Raw genomic sequence first — 26263 nt, 5'->3', positions numbered from 1 at the left:
CCTGTATGCCACGGGATAGTTTTAGGAAGTGTTGCCTCAAGTGGACTTGTGCTCCCCTAACTGGGAGCAATCCTGGAGATCTGGTGAACTACCGGCTTCTGAAGCATGCCTGACTGGATGAGACTATATCCAATTTTTCTAGGTCCTTAAAAACTTTGGCTACTAGTCTTATGTCCAAACCTGCTTTCAGTCAGACCAACAATCACGTGCTAATGGCTTATGTGCATCAACAGGGAGATACAGATCGCAAATTATTAGCAGATGTAGCATCAGCTAGGCTTGTGTTCAGAGTCTCATTTAGTGTCTTTTCACAGCCCACATCCCAGGTGGAAAGAATGTAGCAGCAAGCTCCGATTTGAGTCTTCCATCCTACCGCTCCCTATTGACCGAGTTATTCTTCCACATGGCCCTAAGGTAGGAGGTCCCTTAGCTGGACCACTTAGCCTGAACCTGGATGCCTTTCTGCACTTCTTTCTGCTCAATGGCTGGGCCTCAGCATAAAGTTCATGTCCACCCTGTGGTTGGGACGGAGTCCCCTGTTTGCATTACCGCCTGTTCCTTTTATCCATTGGGTTCTGCGCAAACGCCAGAGGGCCCTGTTCCTTTTGCTAGTTTGCTAATGGCACAAGATGACCTGGCATCTGTTCAAACATAAACAGACCTCTCGGCTTGGCTACTGAAAGGAAGGGTTTGATCAAAAAAGACTGACCGGATGTAAAAGCAGCGTTCCCACAGCAATAAAGACCAATAGTCTGCACAGGGTCTCTTTCTCGGTACGATGTTTGCCTAACTGTTGGTTCTCGTTCCTAATAACGAGTTGAGATTTCTGATTTTTTTTACATGATGAGTAATCTGTGGGACTGGCTCTAGCTCTCCCTAAAACTTCAATTGGCAGCCATTATTTTGGGGATCCATAGGGCAGTGTTCAAGTGTAAAAATATTTGAAGTTCCAACGTTTCCCTCACGGTCTGCCTGTTCAGCCTCTCCCTCAATATAGCTATCTTCCTTTGGTACTCCGGACTCCCCAATCTTTTCATTTCGAGTCCCTTCGTTTTATCTTTAATGTCTCACCTGAATGAAACTGGTGCTTTAGTGCTTTCAGATACGTATGAATGCTTGTCTGTGGGTTGGTTCTGCATTCCTCTCCTACGATTGTGTCGAAGATTATGCCAGAGTTTCATTTATGTCAAGAATTGACATGATCTATATTCCATCAGTCAGCCCATTCAGATCAGTTTTCCTATTTCTTTGAAATTGGGGAGGTGTGGGTGGGATAGCTGTCTGCCTCTTTTTAGGGTCTGCATACTACTGAGTTTTTGAAACCTCTGGGGGAAGAAGTCTTGGGGTGCAAATAAAAGCACGTGGGTGAGGCAAGCAGTAGGGCTGGTTTATGAATAACAGGTGCTCTTGCATAGGTGATTAAAGGGGAGTTCACCAGGGTGATGGAAGTGTCCTGGGAGGAAAGGGAAGGGGTCTCAATAGTTGAAATGTGTAAGGCTACATCTTTTGAGTGTCCTGCACGTTAAGCATTACAGACCAAATGTAATAATCTTCAGTGATAAATTGTGGCCTGGCTGTACTTGTGTCATCACTAATCACCTAGAAATGTCATTAAAATATAAATGTTGCAGTAAAATAGCTCAGCAAGTTAAGAATTTACTGAGATTTGTGTGTGACCTGAAGGTCACAGTTTGAACACCAGGAAGGTGGACTCAGACTTTCATCCTTCGGAGGTCAATAAAATGATTACCAATTTCGGATGGGAAATTTTAAAAAAATGGTATAGAAACGGGTTTTATGTAAAGTGCTTTGGAGAAAGCGCTATGTAAATATCAAACCGTTATTATTCACTAGTGGATATATTTCTTCGCTTCCAAGACTGGGAACATCCTTAAATAACAAGGGCAGGAATGATGAAGATGCACAAAGGTGTAATGTCTGAATTACTTACAGGAAGCCTTACTCTTCCTTGTGACTCGGCCACCAACTTTACCGACACCTGCAAAGGTATCAAGTATTGTAGAGGGGTAATGTGGGGCATTGTAGTATTTTTTACCTCCCAAAGGGTTTGGGGTCGCTTATCAAAAAGATCGCTATTAGTACAATGTGTACGGAGTGGAGGGAACCTCACACGATATGGACAGACACAAGAAAGAGTAGGACTAGGAGCGTTCCCGGTTGCGGGCAGGAAATCTGGACACATCTGCTACTGAGTCTATGGAGCCAGGTTCAAAACGATAAGAGGGAAAGAGTTTGTTCTCTTACTTGCAAAACGATCCTTCCGGGCAGGGAAGACAAAAGGTAGAATTCTCATGGAAGGAATAATATCCTACAAGGCAAAAACAGAAGCACAACATGAAATCACAAAATGACCAGCACAGGTTTTGAATTCCAATTGTCAATGCTAAGATATTGTTCTACCAGTTTCAATGAGCTCTTTCAAAACTCTTAAATATATTGCTTATATGTTTCATTTAGTTAATATTTTACGGGCTAAGGAAAGAAAACATGGCTTACAAAATAGTAAAGGAAACCTTGTACTTCAAAGCTTTCAAGCATCTGCGTCCAGAACCCATCAGCTTGCTATGTTCTCAAAACAGGATTGTTAAGCAAGGGTTAATCAACTGTACATTTGCATCATTAAACATGGTTATACAAATACAAAGTGGTGCAAGCAGACTCTTCATGCTTATATTGCACATGATTAAAGATTAAAATGAACAGAGTAAAACCTGCAGTCACTTTTCAATACAGATTCGTTGTCGAACAAAGCCAAAGTTATCAGCTGGGGCCTAAAACATTTTATCTTTTTTTCCTTTAATTTCGTGATTGCATTTTCCAGTTTACATCAGATCTCCAATGCCATATCCTCACGAATTCACAAGTGTGTTACTTCCCAATCCTTCCACCCCAACTATACTCCGACTATCGCTTAACAATATATCAGAGCAATTGAAACAACCAATTTTAGTTGCTTCAAATTCAAGTAAATGTTTGAACGCATTTTCTAGGAGGCCAATGCTTGTCGGTGAGCTTGGAGAAAATCAAAAGTATATTGAATTGTCTTTTGTTGATGAGACTAATTAACAGATAAGGTAACCAACAAGAAGTGATAGCTAGCTTGAACATAATTTGTATATTGTTGCCCAGAATAAGTCGGGTATTTGATTTCTATGAATGGATGTTTGTGTATATTGACAATTAGTGAGACAAGTCTGTGAAAGACACTTGCCAGGCGCAGTTGTAGTGGTATTAACTGTCCACTGATGGTAGCAGGAGCAAAAATGGTCAGAGTACCTTGGCATCTTATAGCAGTGCTTGGCAAATGCCCAATACATACACAAGTGAAAACTGGTGGCTTTGCCCAGGCTTGTTTTTAACAGGACTTCATTGAAGGACATGCGGTGCATTTATAAATCGAGTGGCTGAAGACAGAAATGGTGAGACATTTATTACACCAGTAGCGTGTTTACAACTCCAATTAAGTAATTAACTCTATAACGACTGCTTTAAAAAACTCTGGCAGGCATTTTAAGTGCAACATTTGATGGTAAGGCTTGAATAAAGCGAGCTCAAAGAGTTCCCATGAGGAGGGAATGGTCATAGTAATTAGCATGGCCATGGGCAGTCAATGGATAGACGTACAACCAAAAAATACATACAGGCTGTGTGCCATTCTTCCCTTTCTGTTCTATACTGCAATAGTTTTGGCATGTAGGTGGCGCAAGAAACGCCCAATAGCCCAAACTAAAAAAGGTCAAGGTCAGTTAGGTTTGAACGGTCAATTTCGTCGGTCTACCACCCCATTTGGAGAACTTTGGACACTGCTCTCAATACTCTCCAGACACTGCAAGGGTCGAACCAACCAGGGAATGGAGAGGCACTGATGGCAGCCTCAAGTCCACTTTGCATTGCTCCCACTTACGGGTATCTCAACAGTTCTATTCTTTGTGCTGAGCACACGCACTTCCACAGCATCCTTAAATACAGCAGGCTGCCTTGGGTTGTTAAAACAAAGAGGTGATGGCAGGAAGGTTTATAATGAATCTTAACCACTGGCAATGCTCTGGGCAACCCTCCAGACCATCGTTCTTCACCTGCCAAGCCATTACAGAAGGGAAAAGACCATATGCAAATCAGGCTTGGCCCCACCCCAAAAGGGGCAGTCCAGCCTGAACTGCTAGGTCACATCCCTGGGCAACCCTCCAGACCATTGTTCTTCACCTGCCAAGCCATTACAGAAGGGAAAAGACCATATGCAAATCAGGCTTGGCCCCACCCCAAAAGGGACAGTCCAGCCTGAACTGCTAGGTCACATCCCTTCTGCATGAGACCACAAGCATCCCCAAACATGTTTAGGCCTTGTTGGGCCACATCAGTGAGGAGTATCTTGGGTCTCTAGGCCCAGCAGGCACGGGACCCACGTCTGGGCATACCCGTCCCACTCGGGGTGACAAAGCAAAAACAAAGAGGTGATGGCTGGAAGGTTTATAATGAATCTTAACCACTGGAAATGCTCTGGGCAACCCTCCAGACCATCGTTCTTTGCCTGCCAAGCCATTACAGAAGGGGAAAGACCATATGCAAATCAGGCTTGGCCCCACCCCAAAAGGGGCAGTCCAGCCTGAACTGCTAAGTCACATCCCTTCTGCACAAGACCACAAGCATCCCCAAACATGTTTCGGCCTTGTTGGGCCTCATCAATGAGGAGTAGCATGGGTCTCTAGGCCCAGCAGACACGGGACCCATGTCTGGGCATACAGAGACATTGAATCGAACTGTGCAGAAGAAAGCTGCAGAGATACGGCAGCGGTATCCTGATATTTCTTTGATACATCATTTTTTATGTTGACCAAAATCCCAACACAGTATCTATCTAGAAGTGAGGGCAAGCTAAGGTTAGCCATGGACATCTTTTTGATTTTAACGGACAGACTACGGGCTTGTATTTGTTTATGGTTGAGACTACTTGCATGTAGCTTAGGGCAAGATAGGAGTTATCCCTATGCCTTATCTTGTTAAATAAAGGTTTTACAATGGTAGCCTGTGTGTCTGTGTATCTCTTTGCCCCATGCCAATCTCACACACCCTAATGCAAAGTTAAACTACATACCATGATGGTTTGGGTAGCTTTTAATTTGATATTTTATTTGAAGATCTAATCTGACCTCGTATGAATTCTTATTTTGGGTTACCTGAACCTTCCTAGATGCTCTGGCACATCCAATGCATTTCCAATGCACAAAAGGAGACGTGTTCTACCATTACTAACTATAGAGCCAGTCAATAGTGGTTATTTACCAATCCTAACTTGACATATAAGCACAGACCACAGACAAGTGTGCATATACATGGCAAGAAACAATGTTAAATGTCACAGACCAGGTCAACATTATGGACACATACATTTCAAACCACTGCCACATCCTACTGTCCCCGTTCTGTCTACGCATTGCTGTTACATGTATGGTACAGCCCAAATTAGCATGCTACAATTAGAAGTTTGTAGACAACCGTTTTGCATGGTTGCTGTGTGGTAGAAGTGAGGAGGAGCGGCACTCCTCCATTTATTTCTTTGATTCTTGATAACGAGAAATGTATAGCGCATTACATCAAACTGACCTGCCTCTAGGCCCTTCCACTGTGATGAAAAATGGGAACAAGTGCAACAAGGGGAACATTCTCAATTCCTTTCTCAGATGCAAGCGATTTGGCCGGGGACAGCAGTAGTCGCATTTCATAGTGACCGCTCTAGTGCAGCTAAACAGGGGTAGGGGCGTAGTGTTTAATCCAACTGCTTAATTACTCATGGCCTTGCCTGTGGATGCACTCAAGGGTTTAAGACTTAGTCAATCGGAAACCTGGAGCATCCCATGATCGAGGATGGAATCTATCAGGAACAAGGATTTCCCAAAAGATATAGATCTGGAAATTATTGCTTAAGCATTTTCTCTGGCGCCCGTTACTTCATACGAACTTGTCAGGAAGTTCTAATGCAACAGAGGTGACGGGTGTGAGGGGAATATTACCATTGCTAGTTTTTAGTCTGGGTAGCAAATGCAAATCTGAGCTACTATTAGTACAGCCTTATATGACCAGCATTCAGCAACTCCTGCATAAATTGCAAACTCATGAGCTGTGGCCTAGGACAGTGTGAAGGGTCAGAAATGAGAGACGCACAAAGATGTAATTTTCTCATTATCAGACACCTTTATTAAACAGAAATGGGTTGGATAAACCGCACTCTATCCCTATCCTAGGGAAGAGTTCCCTTACGTAGGAAACAAACTAAAGATCAGTCTGTATCAAGTCATTAAACAAACTGTCCTTGTGTCCAAAAGATTCTAATCTGGCCCTCAACACTGGAAATGAACTAAGGGTGCAAGGCAATTACTGAATTTATGATTGGCAAAAGGTGTTCATAATCAAAATAGATATATCCAACAGAAAAGTATATTGCAAGGAGAAACCCTTGTATCCAGGGGGTGGTTCCCTTCCCCTGGATATTGAAATAGGATGGCAAAAGTGTCTTTCAAATAGTTTCTTTAACTTGGTTTCGGAAAGTTCACATGCATACAATGCATTCCATATCATTCAACACTCCCTTGGTTTCTTTGTACGGAATTCATAAAAGTTCTCATTCAAGTGAGAAATTCCGCACATTATTTCTTTACCTTCTCCTGTACTTTGGTGGATTACTTGATGTGTTTCTTTATCAGGAATCTTTGTGTGAACGCTTCAGATTTCCTGGTGTACTCTCCTGGCAACTATCTTGTCACAATACCAAAAAGTCTTGGTTCAACTTCACAACTGCAATTGCCTGGTGCGTCTGCCCACCAAGACCTCCTCCACGTTTTTCCCAGTTTCCCTTGTATACTTCTCTGCCAGTTGTTTGCAACATGGGTAAATGTCCTTCTTTAACTTTAGTGGACTTCCTGGTATACTCACCTGCCAAGAATCCTTTGATGCATTCTTCAGATCCCCTGGTCTACTCACCTGCCATTTATCTTCCCACAATTTTAAAGTTCACATTTCAGGACTTCCTCTTTGGAATTCCTAGATCCCCTGGCATACTCCCCCTACCAGGTATCTTACCACAATGTCTTATAACTGTATATGCTTTTGGTGGCTTGCCTGCTATACTTCCCTGCTGAAATCTTCATTTGGGGGTCCTACATATCCCCTGGTGTACTTCTCTGCCATATATCCCCCACACAAATCAACTGACTGGACTTCTTATCAATTTCACTATCCTTTAATATGCCACTGTTGCATCACTTCTCTGTATTTCTATTTGTTTGCTTACGGTAATGCTTGTTCCAACTTCCCCCACATTGACATCTCACATACAGGGACGTGTTCAAGTTTTGTTGTTGCATTTCATCTTGTCGGTATTCAAATATTCTCAATTCATTCACTTTTTTACATGCCTGTCCGTACACACCATGGCCACAATGTCTCTCGGAAGACTCACTGGTGATTTGCAGCGTCCCTGGACCCATGGCGTGTCTTCACAATGAAGCTTCCTATCTGGTACAGCCTCCTTTGTGTTGCAGACCTTCCTCCAGTGTTTCAGCTCTACGCTCCTCCATTGGCTTCTCTCTGTGGACTGTACCAGAGAATGTTTCTTCCTATCACAACGTATCTCTAGGGGCTCTGTTGTTGCATCTGAGTGCACCGCTGCGTCTCTCCTTGCTTTGGCCCCAGCCGCTATGAGACTCTTGCACTTGCATGCTGCTGCATGGATGTGCCTGTTCTCTCTACTTCCTCCGGCATGGTCATCTCCCGTTCTGTCTGCATTTTGAGTACACATGATTGAACCAAACAACTAGCCTGCATATTCAGTGCAGGTTTCTTTCAATTCGCATCAACTACTTCCTCCTCTTCCTCGTCTCAGTGCTTAAGGGTTTATGGGAGTTAAAGTCCATAGAGATCATGGGATTTCCAAATTGATGTTTAGAAGCCTTTCTTAAAAATCAGAAAAAAAGATGTTGTGTGTGTTGTGCATATGAGGCCTGAATGGAACTAAAGTGACTTCAAGGAAGGGGTTTCTGGGTTCTACAATAAGGAGGAGTTGTGGGGTGACAAGCCATAAAGCACATGGGTATTATAAGATCTTCTGTGAGAGGGGGAGAATACTATATCTCTTCCAAGGGAGTTACTACTTCCCCAGGCAGTCGTCTCCTCCCATATGATCCTCCCTCATATAACCAACGCCAGGGTCCGGATGAGGCAACGGCTGCCACCCCCTGGCCACATGGGAGGAGGTCATTGCCGGGGAATAAGTGATGACTCCACAGGATTCATCAAAACAGCGAGGTGCAAATACCACTTATGTGATGGGCAAAAGGCTTTCCCAATGAACATGGGGCACGAGTAATAGTTCAATTTTTAAACAGCAGTTAAGCATTAAGTGGCTTTTGAATCCATGTATTCACTTTTTGGAAGTGGTGTAATAAGCTGAATGGGCTTCAGGAGGGGGCTGGAAGGGGAAATAGGGTGGGATGTGGTGAGGATAAAAGTATTATTCTTGTTCTGACTTTGATATAACTAATAAGAACATCAATACAAAAAAAGTTGTCCTGTTTAAAACCAGCATTGCCAAAGACATCAGTGAAGACCACGCAGAGTGGTTATAAATCAAGTGACTGAAGGCAGGCTATACCAGTAGCGCGTTTCTAACTCCAATTAAGTCATTAGCTCTCAGAAGACTGCTTTGAAACACTGGCAGGCACTTTGAATGTAAAGGCTGATGGGAACGCTTGAGTTCAGCGAGCTCAGATTTCCCATGAGGAGGTATTTTGGGCGGGCAGAGACAGGAACAGGTGGAAAAGGCCATAGGGATCAGCATGGCCATAGGCAGGCAATGGGTGGGCACACAACCAAACACCACGTACAGACAGTCCCTCTGCATATGTAATTTCCATATGTCCAGCTTCATATGCCATTCCTCCCTAGCTGTAGGTACTCCAATGTAATAGTTTCGGCTTACCGAATAGTCCAAACTAAAAGAAAACAGGCAGGTAGCTTTTCCATTTTGTAGAAAGCTGTCTGTAATTGTATAATATAGTGGGTGACTTGCCCAGCACTTTGGGGGCCACCTTTGGTTTCGATGCTCTATTTTAATAAACAGAATATTCAGACCAAGTCCAGTCTATTATTGTCCCAGAAATTTGGAGTCAGATTGAACAAACACCCAATTTTGTTAGAGGTGTCAGATCTCTAAAATGAATGGTAAAGTCAATGCATGGTTCAAGTGGCATGAGGCTAGTTATATCAGCCACAGCAGCTTGTGCATGTGCCAAACACATGACAATTGTGTGTTGTAAATTGTAGGCATCAATCTCACATCAAGCAGCACCTACTGCAACATATCATTCAGGTGTGCAATATAAAGTAGTACATGCCATGGTATTGCAGCCGAAGGAAGATGCCAGTCCATGGGCTTTGGGACAGGAGGGGGGTAATCAGATGCTGACCTTATCTTGCTTCTCTGCGTATGGCAAGAAGTGAATAGGCAAGGTGGTCTTCCCTCCCCAGTCTGGAGTGTAGGGGGACCAACAGTGTGCCGTCCTCAAGGAGGGAAAATCCCAATTAAGTGGAAAAACCCTCCAAGAAAGTTTAGTGCTATTTGGCTCCAAGATTGGAGCAGTTGAGACGGAAGAACAATGAAACCAAAAGACAGAATAACTGCAAGGCAAGGGAACAGGATGCGAAGAACTCACAAACATCAGCGTGCAGAAGAAAAGCACTTAAGCACAGTGTTGTGATGTGCAGAATAGTTGTTCCCAGCAGATACGTAGATAATGGAACACAACCAGAAGCCAGCTAGCATCAAAAAGACTAGACCATGGCGGTCTCCGTCTCTAGGACATGCTGTGCAGGGAACACGTAGGAATGATGTTCGGCGCCACAGGTGAGGATGTACAGGGACACACCTCTGACAGTACAACGCCTTCTAATTCTTATGGTATCCGGTTTCTAAGGCTGAAGACTATGAAAGTGACGTAGCAATAAGAGCGTGAATGTTGGAAACCGGTTTCCAAGTACGTTTGGCGATTGTATAGCTTTTCCAGTGGGCTAGATATTGCAGGGTGCCACAGTGTGAATCAGTCAAGAAGAACGGGTGATCCATGAGATTTTTTAGGCCAGTGGGTTGATCCTCAAGTATTTTAAAGGAGCCCATGAAGTGGGGAGACAGTTTGGATGGCACCAAGTGGTGACATTTTGTGGAAAGCCAAACTCTATCCTCAACTTAGTACACCAGTCTACTTCTTAGTGTCGATTCAAGCAACTTCTATGTTGTCTAGAGAAGTTGTGTATGCTCCTGATGTATGGAAGAGATCAACTCATCAATTGAGTGTCTGCATGGCTGGAATGGATGCAGTAGGAAATAAACGGGGATAAAAATTGTAAATAAAGTAGAATTGACTGATTTTGATGGAAGAATGCAGAGTTGTTATATGCAAATTCTGTGGTGGAAAGTTGTTCTCAACAGTTGTTTGAGGAGACAAGGGAGAAACAGTGATATTTTTCCATGGTTCGGTTTAGTCGTAATAGGAAAATCTCGTTTTTTAGACTGTTGCATAAGCCATATAAATTGTTGAATACTTTATATGCGTTTATGGATGTTCATGCTTTTATGGGATGCTTTTCCCCCCAAAACCTCTAATTTGCCCTTTGAAAAATGAGGTTGGAATTTCAAAATGTCAAAGCGCTGTATTTCTTTAACATTCCTAAGGAATGGCCACTGGAGCACAGCTTTAACCTTTTGCAGATTCAGGAGTAAAACCATATTTAGACGAGACATAGCCTAATTAGCATTCAAATCCATATTTTTCGGGATTCACCAACAACCTGTTTTCTTGTAGACTATGTAATACCTCCTCGACATGGGAATCATTGTCTTCCTGTTTCGTGGATAAAATCAATACGTCATCTAGACGAACCACTACAGACTGATATGTCTGAAAAACTATAGCCATGAATAGCAGGAACACTGCTGGGGTGTTGGTCAGGCCAAAGAGCATCACACAGCATTATGTGCCCAAATGGGGTCCAGAATACGGTCTTCCACAAGTCATGAGCTTTGATACAAATAGGCACTGCACCAGATGGTATAGATCACAACACCTTGGACAGCCTCTCGAATTTCTGGATTTAATGGCAGAGGGTAAATGTCCTTCATGGTAACCTGGTTCCCTCTAGGTAGGGTTGAAGTTCAAACAAGCCCTTCTTGAGAATTGAGAAATGAGCAGCTCCGTCTGGAGATTTAGACTCAGTAATCAGTCCATGCTTCTGATTAACCAGCAACTATTCGTAGATAGACCCCTTCAGGTACAGAGAGCAAATGCAAACTTGCCAAAAGGAGCATCAGGGCCAGGTGTTCATTCAATAGCACACTTGTTTGGGCGATGAGGTGGGAGAAATAATTTCCCTGCGTCTGAAGAGGAGGTTAACATTCTCACTCTCCCACATCCCAGTACTCCAACAGAAATCTGTTGCATTGCAGTCACCTTCCACATCCTAGTACCCCATTACACAGAGGACAAAAGACCTAGAGATGAGAAAGAAACCCATGCTCATCAGAGGGACAGCTGAAGCAGTAGCAGAGACACGTAAAGCACCCTGTTCTGCAGGCGCTGGCATTGAACAATATACAAACTGAAACAAAGATATGAAGGGAAAACAGAGGAGGGCTGAGAGCTCTAAAAGGACGGAAGAGTCCTCAACAGTCCAGGAGTAAAGCTGCGCGGCAGGATGATGGAGATGCCCGAAACACCTTCATGAAACGGAAACCAGGTAGTCGTTGGAAAATGTGCTGCTGCGTGCTGGAAACACATAAATAGAGGCTTTCAAAAAGGTACCAGTGGAGCATAAAACATCTCTGCTGACTTTCCGCTGCTAAAGGCCGGACAACGGAGTCTATTTATTCAAAGCATTCGAGCATTAAAAAAAAGAATATAGGAATCCATGGTCAAGTCAACCAAATGAATAAACAAATTAAATTATGAAGGAACAAGCGATACACAAGTCAAGAACCATACGAACCTGTAGTGCTGGGTGAAGGGTTAGATCAAATAACCCGTGAAAATAATCCCAGGGTATGTTTAAAAGACATGTACACAAGCAGGGAAGTAGCTTGGTCTTCCTCTCTCGTTGCTGTGGAATTTTCTTCCTCCACTCTGGTTCAAGTCATTTCCAGAATCATGCCTTTCAGCCTGCACTCTGATGAGTCGTGAGCTTTTTTAGTTGTTAACCCGCCTTCCCCCTCCATTGACTCACTGGAGGAGGTGGTGACCAGCAATATCCTGCTCCTCTACATCGTGTCGTTTCCAGATTGTCTGTTGACACAATATGATCCCACCTCCCACCCCCAGAGATATGCCCCTGTGGTGCCTTTCCACATGGTATGTCATTCTTATCCATTCCTGGCAGAGACCCATGTAGCAGCAGTTTAGTCTTTCAGATGCAAGCTGGCTTTCGGTTGTGTTCTATCTACTAAGTGGCTGGGAAATCGCTATTCCATGCATCACAGTGCTGGAACTAAGTCCTCTACTCCTGCAGATTGATGCTTCTTGGAGTGCCTCACACACCGATCCCCTGCCTTCCAGTTATTCTCCTGGTCTCACTGTTTCCTTGTTCCCCATTTATTCTTTTTCTCCTGGTCCTTCCTGGTTCTCCTATCCTCAACCTCTCCACCCCCTAACCCTCAATTTGTTTGGTCTGATTAGCCTTTAGAATCTGGATATTCAGCTGGGCTCGCTCTTCGCTACTATTAAGAAGTTCTTCCGCCCATCGGCTCCTGCCTAAAGTACTCCCAGATAGAGCCAAATCACACCAAGCATCCTCTGAGAGGTTTCCCCTTTAATTGTCATTCATCCTTCTTGGAAATGTCACCCTGTAGTGACTGCGACGAGTCAGACACGTGAGATGGACATTTAGGTATATGCTTGTCACAAGTTGCCATTTTATTACATAATAAAGGGTTGAGACAAACGCCTATCTTTCCCTAGCCTAACAGAGGTTTCCCTTACCTACCAAACTAGAGCTAACTGAACAAGAACCAATGTCCAAATATCTGTCCCTCACACTAATACACACAACAAATCATACAGGATTCATTTGGCGATTTAACTTCACAAAAATAACATTCAAGTTCAAACACAAAAGTTATAACCAAGAATCCTTGTAACCAGGATTGGATCCCCTTCCCATGGAATAGTTCTGGTGCCGTCCAGTTAAAGTTCAATTTCAATAAAGTTCCACGTTTTTCATAAAATAAAAATGTCTTGTGCATTCAAAATCTTCTGTATTGGACAAAGTGATTTCACTTTTTCTCCACTCTTCCAATTGAAAGTCAAAACAGTTGTTCCCTGAAAGTTAAACAATCTTTCCTATTTAGAAACAGCTTCTTAATCAGGATGGCTATGCCACTTCATCAAACACAATCATGGTATTGCCACTTATTCTTTGTTACAAGCTTGTACCACATTCATTTAACTTCAAGCTATCTTCTTCCTGGTCCACTCTCATGCTAGGACTACCACTAATTCTCCCTCTCCTTGTTTACTATCCTGTCATGATAAACAAAATTCCTACAACTAGACGTCTGTGGTAAGGCTTAACATAATTGGCATACATGTTTGTTCTCCAATATACTGCACAAAAAGACAACCATTGTCACAAGAATCTTTTTGCCACATGCAATGCAGGTTATACCTCTCCCCCCCTTGTTCCTTGCCGCAAGAAGGACCTTTCTCCTGCTGTATCTGTCTTTCTTTAATATAACCTTTGGGCTGTTGGTAGTATGGTTTACAACTCCTTCCCTCGAAGTATCTTGATATGGGATTCTCGAATCTCACTTGCCTGGATGTCAATCTCAGCCTAGGTTGGCATTGGCAATGTATGTTACAATGTCCCTTTTTTAGATAACCCTCTTCAGGGAATTTGCATCTTCTTTGATTTTTTATTTCCACTCTTCTGCTTGGGCAATGCAAGTTAGAATATCCTTTTATTGGAAATCCCCCAGTTTGGCTTTGCCAATGCGGATTAAAATCATTTCCAGTCCGACATCTCATAATAGGAGAGCTGCGCCCAATTTGCTTACATTCAACTGTTCGGTATTTAAAAGGGTTCAGCACCCAGGGGTTACCTTCACTAGGTACACTCACCGATTTTTCTGGCGTCGCCTTTGGACATGCTGACCCCGTTTCTTTGTTTGTTGGGACTTCCGCAGAGTTTGACAGCTCCCGCCAGCATACAACAGCTCTTGCAGTCTGTCCCCAGAGCCTGCACAACCCGCAACGCTCACCGGCAAATTCCACATGCCAGAGCGGATTGTTGGACACAGGGAGCTTCTCTCTCCTGAGTCTCTGGCACCAATACCGCTTCCCGTTGAGTGTCCTATTCATTTAAGGATTCTGACCTCCTCCAGGCTCTCAGCGCGGTGGTCCGCTATCACTACAGTGGTGGCCTCAGTGACAGCTTAATTCTGCAGTGCCTCCTCTGCAGTCCCGCCCCTCCACCCCCGACAGGCCTTTTATATGTTTAAAGTTTCTGCTCAGGTTTGGATCATTAGGACAACTAGACCACACCTCACGCTTTGGAAACTCTTGATCCCTCTTCCTCGTCTCAGTACTAGTAGCATAATGTTGACAAAGTCCATGATGTTTCTAGGGGATTTAACTTCCCATAATCTACAGAGGACATGTTTAAGAGAAGATTTTAAAGGACGTATAGATTTTCTCTCATGTCTATAACCTGAACCCCATGAAGTATTACTACTACTTAAAGTGGTAATATAGACTCTGTTTTCCATATGCATTAATTCCATATTTACCAAGAGAATTCTTCTTGACATCTTGGATAAGTCTGGGAGGGGAGGGGAGGTCTGACTAGGACAAGATGCCATTAAACATTTAGTTACCATGGGGACTCCATCCTCAAAAGAGGAATACTGCATCCCTCCTGATGGAGTCACCACATTCCCTCGATAGTCTTCTCCTCCCATGTGATCCTCCCTCTGAATACCGCTCCCAGGGTCAGGATTGGGTAGAGGCTGCCTTCCCCTGGCCACATGGGAGGACACTCTAGGCTGGGACTCTGACGATTTCGCAGGATTCATCACATGACCCTGCAGTCCAGTAGACCTACCAGTTGGCGAGCACAGTGGCTTACCTCATCACCTCTCGCTGTACACAAAGAAGTTAAGTAAGGAACAAGTTACTTACCTGTAACTGTTGTTCTCCATCATGGGTCTGGCATGGATTCACATGCTCATGAATATTCCCCGTCAGGCCGGTAATCTTCGGTATAGAAAAAAATCAGTATCAGTTTTGTTTCTGATCTGTCTTTCCTAGTAGTAACCAATCACTGGTATCTGGGTCATACTGCCCCCAGCCAATGACTGCCCTCCCCCTAAGCCCCGCCTCTGGCAGCCATCCTCAGATTTGGTAGCACGTAAAGTGGCAGTATGACCAAGTGAAGAGCCGCAGAGGGGTAGGCGGGAGGGTTCGCATATGAATCCATATCAGACCCAAGCTCGAGAACAACAGTTGCAGGTAAGTAACTTGTTCCTTCTCCAGCATGGGGTCAGGCATGGATTCACATGCACATGAATATAAGAATACATAGCAGTATACACATGCACAACCACGGGAGGTGGCAACAGGCTCAACATTAATCAATACAAAAACGCAACATTAAGCATCTCTTACCTCCTCACCAGGCTCACCTTAAGCGAACAGGTTGCGCAGCACTGCTTGGCCGACCCTGGACTCCTCCCGGGATTCCCGATCGACGCAGTAGAATCTCGTGAAGGTGTGTGTCGACCTCCACGTCGCAGCCCTGCAGATGTCGAGCAGGGGCACTCCAGATAGGAACGCCGTGGTAGCAGCGATCGCTCTGGTCGAGTGGGCTCTCGGACGGCTGGGCAGCAGTCGGTTTGCCAACCGGTGACAGTGCATGATGCAGCCGGAGAGCCATCTGGAAATGGAAGCCTTCGAGAGAGCCTTCCCTTAATTCACAGGTCCAAAGTTTACAAACAGCTGTGATGTCTTCCGAAAACTCTTCGTGCGGTCTACGTAGACTTCAGCGCTCTAGCTAAGTCCAGCGAGTGCAGAGTCCTCTCAGCCGGCGACGAAGGTGACGGGAAAAAAACTGGCAACACCAAGGGTTCGTTTAGGTGGAAGTCCGACGGCACCTTGGGCATGAAGGAGGGGTGCGTCCTCAGCTCCACCCTCGTGTCGTGAAAAATCAAGTATGGTGGCTTGCAAGATAGGGCATGGATCTCTCCCACTCGTCGTGCGGAGGTGATGGCCACGGGAAATGCTGTCTTCCACGACAGAAACTTCAACGGCGCCGAATGCATAGGCTCAAATGGGGCCCTCATGAGCCTGGTCAGCACCACGTTGAGCTCCCACGCCGGGGCAGGGGTCTTCACCGGCGGGAATGATCGGAACAATCCTTTCATGAATTCCTTCACCAGCCGATGAGACCACAAGGACGCCCGTCCTGTAGTTCTGGTGCATCGTGAGATGGCGGCCAGATGTATCTTGATGGAAGCGTGAGCTAGTCCAGCCTTGGCCAATAACAGTAGGTACGGCAATACTTGAGGGGCCGTAATCCGCAGAGGGTTAATCTTCTGTGCACGGCACCAGACAGAGAACCTCTTCCATTTATGTCCGTAGCACTTGAGAGTTGAGGACGCCCTGGCTTTTGCAAGAACCTCTCTGCAGTCGGCTGGGATGTCGTACCCTCCAAACTCTAGTGCTGCAGGAGCCAGGCCTGCAAGTTCAGCGACTCTGGGTTGTGATGAAGAATGGCGCCTCCTTCTCTGGAAATAAGATCCGCGTCCGTCGGCAGCTTGACTGGTGTGGACGGTGACAAGTCCAGAAGGTGCGGGAACCAGATCTGTCTCGGCCACGCCGGTGCAACGAGGATCATCCAGCACCGGGACCTCTTGAGCTGGTTGATGAGCCGGAGCAGCAATGGCAACGGAGGGAACGCATAAACAAATAGGCCGTCCCAGGGGAACGAGAAAGCATCGCCCATGCTCCTCGGCTGGGGGAACATGCTGGCGAACCTCCGGCACTTGGAGTTTGTCGCCGTCGCGAAGAGATCGATCTGGGATTCGCCCCATCGTCGGAAGAGTCGATCCACTTGATACTGGCGTAGTTCCCCACTCGTGGCACGAGCGCAGCCCTCTGCTGAGTGAGTCGGCGATGGTGTTTTTTATTCCTGCTAGATGAAAAAGGTACCAGAAACATCCCATGGGTGACGGCCCAATGCCACAGATCCTGGGATTCCTTGGATAGGGCAGGGGATCTGGTTCCACCCTGCTTCCGGATGTAGAACATTGTGGTGGTGTTGTCGGTGAAGACCCTCACCACCTTGCCCTTGAGGGACGGAAGAAAAGACCTGAGGGCCCATAACACTGCGCAGAGCTCCAAGATGTTGATGTGGAGTCACTTCTCCAGGAGCCAAAGGCCTCTCGCGTGAAGATCTCCAGAGTGCACTCCCCAACCTTCCAGGGAGGCACCCGTCGTCACCGTCACCTGGTGAGCTGGGGTCTGAAAGTCCGTGCCCGCCGACAGATGAGAGCGGGTACCCCACCCCCGGATCGCCTGACGGAACATCTCGTTGAGTGGGATCCTGTCCTCGAAGCTGCCCGTCGACTGGACCCAGTGAGCGTCGATGAACTCTTGTAAGGGGCGCATCCGAAGTCTGCAAAGGCGCACCAGATAAATGCAGGAGGACATCATCCCGAGGAGGGACTTGATAGATCTTACCCTGGCCATGTCCGTGGCCAGCAGACGCTGCACCTTGCCCAGGATGGTCCTGGTCCTTTCCTCCGACGGCGAGACCAGCCGCGCCTGGCTCCCAGAAACAGGGCGACTTGCGACGGGACCAGGTGGGATTTTGGAAAGTTGATGGAGAACCCCAGGTCCGAGAGCAGCTGGACGGTCTTCGCAGTGTTCTCCACGGCGAGCTCCCTTGTCCTTGCCCGGATGAGCCAGTCGTCCAGGTAGCAGTAGACGTGGATCCCCTGCAGGCGCAGCTGCGCCGCCACTGGTGCGAGGCACTTGGTGAACACCCTGGGTGCTGACTTCAATCCGAACGGGAGGGCTTTGAACTGGTAGTGCCGCCCTTGGACCACGAACCTGAGGAACCTTTGGTGTCTTTTTAGAATGTGGAAGTACGCATCCTCCAAGTCCAACAACGACAGGAAATCGCCCTCCTCCAGCTGTCCCAGCACGTGCTGGAGGGTGACCATCCGGAACTTCTGTGCCTTGATGTACTTGTTCAGTCGTTGCAGGTCCAGGATGGGACGCCATCCTCCTGTCTTCCTTACGAGGAAGTACCTTGAGTAAACTCCGGAGCCCTGAAGCATCTTTGGGACGAGCTTGATGGCACCTTTCTTAAACATCGCCCTTACTTCCAACAGTAGTTGAGGGACGTGATTTTCCTTCCTGGCCATGGGTGGAACGCGAGGGCACTTCTTCTGGAACTCGAGGGCGTGCCCTTGGGCCAGGGCGTCCAGCACCCAATGGTCGGTGGAGATGGACTCCCACACGCTGACGAACCTCGTCAGCCGGCCTCCCACTGGGGTGTTTCGGCGGGGGCCCGACCCCACGGTCGGCTCAATCTTGTTTGGAGGCCGCCTCGCCTCCTTGACCTCCCTGTCGACGACGACGGGCACCACCTGACTTGCCGTGTCCCCTGTAGGCCTCCTGAGACGAAGATTTTGCCGCTTGTCGTTACATCGAGGAGCCACTGCCGGATCCCTTGGAGGCAGCTTGTCTGCCTCCGGAGCTCCGAAAGGACGGCCATCGTCGTTGGAGCACTCCCAGTGCCCGGGCAGTCTCCGTGTCTGTCTTGATAGCCTGACCGCATTCCCAAACCGGTTGTTCCCGTCGAAGGGCATGTCCAAAACTTTGGTTTGTACGTCCTGGCGGAAATCCGTCGCCTTGAGCCATCCTCGTCGTCTCAGGCAGACGCTGTTGCCCAACTGACGGAAACCGGTGTCGGTGATGTCCGTTGCCACCGTGATGGCGTGGTCCGAAGCAATCTCACCTTCCTGTAAGATTTCAAGAGCCTCAGCCCTTTTGGCGTCCGGAAGGAAGTCCAATAGAGGGGCGATTTTGAACCACAACTCCCTGTCGTAGCGAGCTACGATAGCCAGGGCGTTGGCCGCCTTGATAGTCGCTGCGGATGAGATGACCCGTCGTCCCATCGCGTCCAGCTTCCTGCCCTTGCCGTCCGGCGGGGAAGTTGATGTCGAGGCCGATGCCCCCCCAGCTTTCTTCTTTGCCGCCGCCGAGACGACCGAATCTGGGGTAGGTTGCGCCCGAAGGCACAAGGGGGCAGTGTCAGGGACCCGGTACTTCTTCTCGTACCGGTCCCTCTTTGCAGGCACCGTGGCAGGGTTCTTGAGGAGTTAGAGCCCCTCATCCCAGATGTACGGCGAGGACCGTCTTCCTTTTAGCCTCGCGCCGTTGGTAAAGGAACCCTTCCTTCTTCTCTTCGGGGCAGAGTTGTAAGAGCTCGGATGCCCTGGAAATCATGGCATGGAAAGATCCAATCTCGTCAGGCGGGGACGCCCGAGCAGGGGGCGACGGGGGGACACGTCCCGTCGTCGCCTCCGTCATCTGTACCTGTCGTAGCCATGTGCGTGCCCGTATCATCCCCGTGGGTAGTTGACCGGGGGGAAGGCAGAGTAGGCCGCAGAGGTGGGATAGGTAGCGGAGGATGCGTCCTCTTCATATGCAGTGGACTTTCCGAAGGTCCCGGCTCTGGTTCCCCCGTCGGGTCTGGCTCAGGTACCTCCGTCGGAGGGAGGGGCAACCTTGTCCTTATCTCCGAGCATAAGGACTGAATCGCTGACAAAATGGCCGCCGAAGTGTCCTGCGGCACCGGAAACAACGGGAGCGAGGGCTCTTCAGGAACCTTGTCGGCGACACGGTCGCTCTCGTCATCGCCCTCGTCGGGATCCCTCCCGATGGGCTGGGCCTCCTCCACGACTTCGATGAGCTCTTCTTCAGAGGTCGTGTCCGTATCCACGATGGCCACCTGCCCCTCCCCCTCCTTTTCCAACGGGGACTTCGTGGGGCTCTTCTCGATGGGCCTGAAAGACTCCCCCCCCCTCTGCGGTGGCAGGGAGACTCTGGATCCTGAGGTCGCCTCCACTGGCGTAGCTTCCAAAGGCTGAGCCAGGGCCGCTGCGACGTCCTCAATCGAGGTCTTAGCAGGGTGAATTAAGGCCATCGTCACCTTCTGCATGCCTGGGGCCTTCACCTTGGGGGGAGGGTCCGAGCCTCGCTCCCCCTCTGCCGGAATCTTGGAGATCGACCCGGGCCTCTCCAGAAGCTTCGCCGGGTTCTCGGACTTCCTCTTACCCGAGCCAGAGCGTTGGCTCATGGTTGATGGCGCCGGGGAGGATGCGCGCTGCCTGGCAGCCAAGGAGCCTGACCGTTCGGCGCTTCCGGTGCCCGCAGACTCGCGGTGCTTGGCCTTTTGTTGGGCCCCCGTCGCCGGGGCGCCCTCACAGGACTTAGAAGACCGCTCGGACTTCTTCTTCTTCTCGCCTGACGGGCTCTTCCCTTCCAGCCAGTTGGCGAGACGGAGGTGGCGATCCTTCATGGTCCGCTCCGACATGTTCCCACAAAACTCATAGTCCTTCTCCACGTGCGTCTTGTCCTCATGGAGACAGTAGAGGCATAACGAATGCTCGTCCTCCATGAACACATTCTGAAGCTGGCATCCAGGGCAGGTCCTGAATAGCTTCCCGGGCGTCGAGCTTCCTTTCTCCTGGGCCATGTCCGGGGTAGGCCTCAGAACTTCTGGAATCCTCCAAAAGCGCAACTCGACGAAATCTTCACCCTTGAGGGGCGTAGAAAACTCCGAAACGGGTCCCCATTGATCGGATGTAGAAACGATGGAGCTTGAGGCTCTATTTAACCGAAAAATGAGAAAAATCTCCTGAAAAAGCGCGAAAACGCAGCGAAAGCTCGAGAGCTACAGCACGAGGACTCCCAACACTTGAACGTGCGGTAAAAATCTGAGGATGGCTGCCAGAGGCGGGGCTTAGGGAGAGGGTAGTCATTGGCTGGGGGCAGTATGACCCAGAGACCAGTGATTGGTTACTACTAGGAAAGACAGATCAGAAACGAAACTGATACTGATTTTTTTCTATTCCGTGGATTCCCGGCCTGACGACGGGGAATATTCATGAGCATGTGAATCCATGCCAGAGCCCATGCTGGAGAACAACAGTGTCTGATGGTTTGCAATGCCAACTCTAGTAAGAGGTAGGCTTGTGGGTGGCAATTGTTTTTAGGAAGGCAGAGGGAGAAAATTCAGCCCATAAGCATGGTGTGTGCTGGAGTGCAAACGGGGGTGGGAGATTATTGACGTGAGAGGTTGATTCGATCTATCATTTTATCAATTATTTCAATAAAACAGTTAATTCTGTTGCAGGTTTGCTGAGTTGTTGACACCTCAAGTGCTGGTACAATGCTTTACTACTTCAAAGAGGCGTTTGCTCCTGTTAAGAGGCTGCCACGAGGGTGTGGAGTGGAGTAGTAAGCAGCTTTGGCCTTAGTAATCAGAATCCTACGGCTGGCACAGAGAAATGAGGTTGGTAAACTCTCCAGTGTTATGGTTGAGCCACTGTTTCTCTAGGCTTCTGAGCATTTGTTTGATATGAGTTTTTATATGGGGGTTTACCAGGGGGCGGAGGTTTGTTCTCAGCAGTGCTGATCTTTAAAGGGGGAATGAGTGTCCACCAGTTTCACAGCAGAGTTGTTGAATAATTGTAAGAGGATCAAAGCATTTTTTGTGATGGGGAAGCCTGTGAGGATTTTTTCAGCTAACGTATGGCCAAGGTTTTGAACGAGCACTGCTGAGTGAGCTGGCGTTCAGGGAGGGCTGTGGTCGAGTGGATGATTTGACAGTGGGATTGCAGCATTGTCTGACCAATCGAGTGGGATACGGTCTGCTCAGGTGATGAGGGGATGATGATGTAAAGACTAAGCCAGGGGTCTTGCCTCAGCGTGTGGGGGAGAGCACAATTTGCTGAAGGCCCATAGATCATGTCAGTGCAAAAAATGGTTTCAAGTAGTTGTTGGCACGCAATTATCACCATGTGGGGGTCCATGCATCTAGTCCGTGGGTGTTGGATGGGTGATATTGATGAGCTTCGCAGGGGTATCTGGCTGGGGCTGCTGAGGGCGCTTGGCCATTTTAAACCTAGCAAGGGTGGGACTAGGCTTTGGAGGGAGAAGACACATGGTGATGTCTTTTTTTTAAACTTAATTTTATTGGAGTTTATATCAAACAGATTACAACTTATACAACCAAAGTAAACAATCATAACAAGAAAGCAGGTATTACAGTCAAGTAGAAAGCGCGGTTGAGATTTAGTTTCATATATCAGCGAAATTCTTGCATTTCGTTCCATCAACAGTTAACTCCCCTTTACAATGTCAATAAGCATTGGTCGCTCTTCTCCCATTCCCCCCCCCCCCTCCCTCAACCCCACAAGACTTTATAAGCTGCCGCCATGGGATGTACTGTCTAGCGTTTGGCGGATTGGTTGATAGGTTTGTCAGATCTTGAGGCCTACCTTGTTCGGGGAGGTTATCATGATGTTTCACTACTCATGGCATTGGTCATTCGCTAGGCGTTAGTGGGCTGTTCCAGGCATATATTTGTTGACAAACTAACCATAAGACGTCGCATTGCGTGGCTAGTAACAGTGGTGCAGCTATGTCTGTGACCCTTCTCAATTCATCCTCTCGAGACCAAATAAGATCAAGTAGGGGTTTGCTGTTAGTTGGATCCCGTCTTGATCCTTAATCAAACCTAGGACTTCATTCCAGTATATTTTGACCTGAGGACAACCCCACCACATGTGCCAGTAATCTGCCGCAGACCCACATCCCCGCCAACACATTGGACTAGATGACTGATACATCTTGGAGAGCCTGTGCGGGTCATATTGCCACCTATTCAATAATTTAATCAGGTGCAACTTATATTGGCATGATATCGAGGCCTTGGGTGCTGTCCTACTTACCTTATCCCATATCTCTGGGTCGATGTCTTCGCCCATGTCCCTTTCCCATTTTAACCTAAGCGGTTCTGTTGAGCCCTTTCCCGCTTCCATTAGTGTTTTATACAAGGCAGATATTAACCCTTTCGTTTCCGTCCTGGAGTTGAGTATGGTTTCAAACGGGGTACGTTCCCTGTTCAGCTTTTCCCTCCATTCTGGTTTTGACAATACACCCTTGATCTACAGAAAGTGGCATGCAGACAGTGTGCCTATTCCGAGTGCCTCCTCTAGTTCAGGGAGTGAAATGAAGGAGTCCTTTAGGAGTTGTCCCACCCTCTCAGGGCCTGCCTCATACCAAGCTTGAAACCGTTCCACATTGGGATCTGGTCATTCATGCCCGGTGACCAGAGGTGACTTAATGGCGATGGCCATGTGGTAATCTTTTCCATATCCCTACTCTCTCGCCATATATCCCATATGGTTACAAACATCGGGTGTGTCTTAGATCTTTTCAGTACCCTCTTCCTAGGGGACCATAGCCATTCGGAGATTGTTGCCGGGGACAGGTAGCGATTGTCCATAGCAATCACTGGGGTGTTTTTTGGTTACGAAGATGGGGAATAAGAATACGTAATTGGGCTGCCTCGTAATATTTTTGGATGTCTGGGAGACCCACTCCACCCTTGTCTTTTGGTAATGTCAAATTGGAGTACGCAATTCTGGGCTTTTTCCCTTGCCATAGGAATTTAAATATCACCTTCTTGACTTCTGCAAAGAATATACGTGGCATCTGAATGGGGAGCATTTGAAAGGCGTATAAAAATCTCGGGAGACAGGTCATTTTGATCGCATTTAAACGCCCCAGCCAGGATATGGTTAGGTTATCCCATCGGGCAAGGTCTGCATGAAATTTTTGGAGGAGCGCAGGGAAACTGGCTTCATATAAATCTTTTAGTGATCTTGTGACATGTATGCCTAAGTACTTCATTTTTTCGTGTTCAATCATAAGGCCCAGGGACTGGTATCTTTCCGTGTTTGTATCCATTGATCCCTGTAAGGGGAAAAGGATGGACTTAGATTTGTTAACCTTGAACCCGGATACTTGGCCGTATTCGTCTAAGAGGTACAAAGCCCTGGGAGTGGATGTAGTGGGGTTCGTGACATGAAGGAGTAGGTCATCGGCATATAGCGCTACTTTGTATTCCTCGTCCCACAGACGCATGCCTGTTACTTGAGTATCCTGTCGCATTTTTTGGGCCAGAGGTTCTACGGAGAGGGCGAAGAGGATGGCCGATAGGTGGCATCCCTGTCGGGTACCACGTTTCATCTAGAGTATTCCCCATTGACAGACACTGAGGCTTTAGGAGCGGTGTAGACTGCTTTTATCCCCTAAATTTCGGCCCTATTCCCACAGCAGGTAGGACTGCGGCAAGGAAGCCCCATTCCACTCGATCAAAGGCTTTTTCAGCATCAATGGAGAGTAAGGCAGGATCGTTGCACATAGTTTGGGAGGCTTCAACCAAATGAAGAATCTTTCTCATGGTCTCTGCACCCGGTCGTCCAATTATGAACCCTACCTGGTCGGGATGTACGAGATGGGGCATGTGGACCTGGCTGCCAGGACTCTTGTGTAAAGTTTGGCATCAAGGTTGAGCAAGGATATGGGGCGGTATGATCCGCAACATTTGGGGTTTCAGCCCTCCTTGGGAATTACTGATATGAGTGCTCGGGCGAATGAGTCAGGGACAAACCCTGTGTCAAGGATTTCATTAAATTGGGTGGTCTGGAATGGAACCAGGAGGGTACAAAAGGTTTTATAGAAGCCGGCAGTGAATCAGTCTTTGCCAGGGGATTTGCCCAGTGTAAGTCGTTTGATCGCCTCGTGTAATTCGTCTTCAGTTATGGGGGATTCAAGATGGGCCGAGTCAGTGCTTGCAACTTTCGGAAGAGCAATGCTAGCGAAGTAGTTGTCCATCTCTTGTGAGTGTGGGTCTACTTCTGAAGTGTATAGGGACTCGTAGAAATTTGCGAACAATTCTGGGATGGGGGGCATAGGTTGTGCCTGGTCAGGGGTTGGGTCTGTAATCTTTCACCCTACGTTCTGCCCGCTGCATCCTGAGTCTAGCCGCTAGCAGCGCATCAGCCTCATCTCCTTTTTCATAAAATTTCTGCTTCAGTAGGTGTAGCCTACGTGCTATCTGACCATGTTATAGGTGGCGGAGTTCTTCCCGTTTTTTCCTGGCCTCTTGGATCTTATCAGGGTCCGTGGTGTCCCCCACCCTAGCTTCTCTATCAAGATGACATATTTCACTCTGGAGCTTTTCTCAATAAGGGTTCTTTCCCTTTTCTTCCGAGCCTCCTCCTGTATGAGGATCCCTCTCCAGGTTGCATTGGCCGCCTCCCACACACTCTGTTTAGAGACCTCCCCGGTATCGTTGGCTTTAAAGTATTCTTTGATCTCTGTTTCGAGTTCCTCTTTGAAGACGGGGTCTCTCCATAGGGCCTCATTTCATCTCCACTTCCCGCTCTTAACTGGTAGATGTTCCCACTGTATATTGACTGTCGGACCACGTTATCGGGATAATCTCCGAGTGTGAAGTGGTGTTGTTCAGTTCTCGTGAAAGGTAGATGTAATCTATTCGGGTGAAAGTACTGTGTGGCGGTGAATAAAATGTATACCCTCTTTCATCAGGACGCATCTTCCTCCATGCGTCTACTAGCGCATAGACCTGCATCATGTTTGCAAAATCACTGCGTTCTCATGGAAACATCGACGTCTGGGCGTCCCGCTTTCCGATCTAAATCGTGATCTGCCCATAGGTTGAAGTCTCCGCCTAGGCTTCCAACATTATTTTGGGGACAGTTTTAGAGAGGAATCGGAGCTGTCCTACATTGGGAGAGTAGATTGTGGCAATCGTTACGTACTCCCAATAGTCCCCACAACTAGCAAAGCTCGCCCTTCCGCATTTGACCAGGTTTTGGAGACATGGAAATCAAGTCCCTTTCTGATAAGGATTCCCAATCCCCCTCTTCGCAATGCTCCCGAGCCCCAAAACTCCATGCCGAAACGTTTCCCCAGAATAGACCTCTCCTCCCCCTTCATATACTTTGTTTCTTGTAAGAGTAGGATATCAATGTTAGCCCTTCGGAATTCCCGTAGGACTAACGACCTCTTAGTAGGCGAGTTATGGCCTTTGACATTAAGCG

The 26263-nt window shown here is 47.5% G+C and overlaps 1 protein-coding gene across 2 annotated transcripts in view; it reads right to left on the bottom strand.

The window, feature by feature from the left end:
- Window positions 1-26263, bottom strand: part of LOC138516754 (signal peptide, CUB and EGF-like domain-containing protein 1) — a 656121-nt gene that overhangs the window by 220113 nt on the left and 409745 nt on the right. For both annotated transcript variants that reach the window (XM_069632130.1, XM_069632131.1), the window contains exon 5: window positions 2266-2329. In XM_069632130.1, coding sequence (XP_069488231.1) covers window positions 2266-2329 — 64 coding nt within the window. The remainder of the gene's footprint in view (window positions 1-2265; window positions 2330-26263) is intronic.

Source organism: Ambystoma mexicanum, chromosome 6q (assembly GCF_040938575.1).
Source record: "Ambystoma mexicanum isolate Mex_15411 chromosome 6q, UKY_AmexF1_1, whole genome shotgun sequence".
Classification (NCBI taxonomy): domain Eukaryota; kingdom Metazoa; phylum Chordata; class Amphibia; order Caudata; family Ambystomatidae; genus Ambystoma; species Ambystoma mexicanum.
This window is presented reverse-complemented; position numbering and strand designations above follow the sequence as displayed.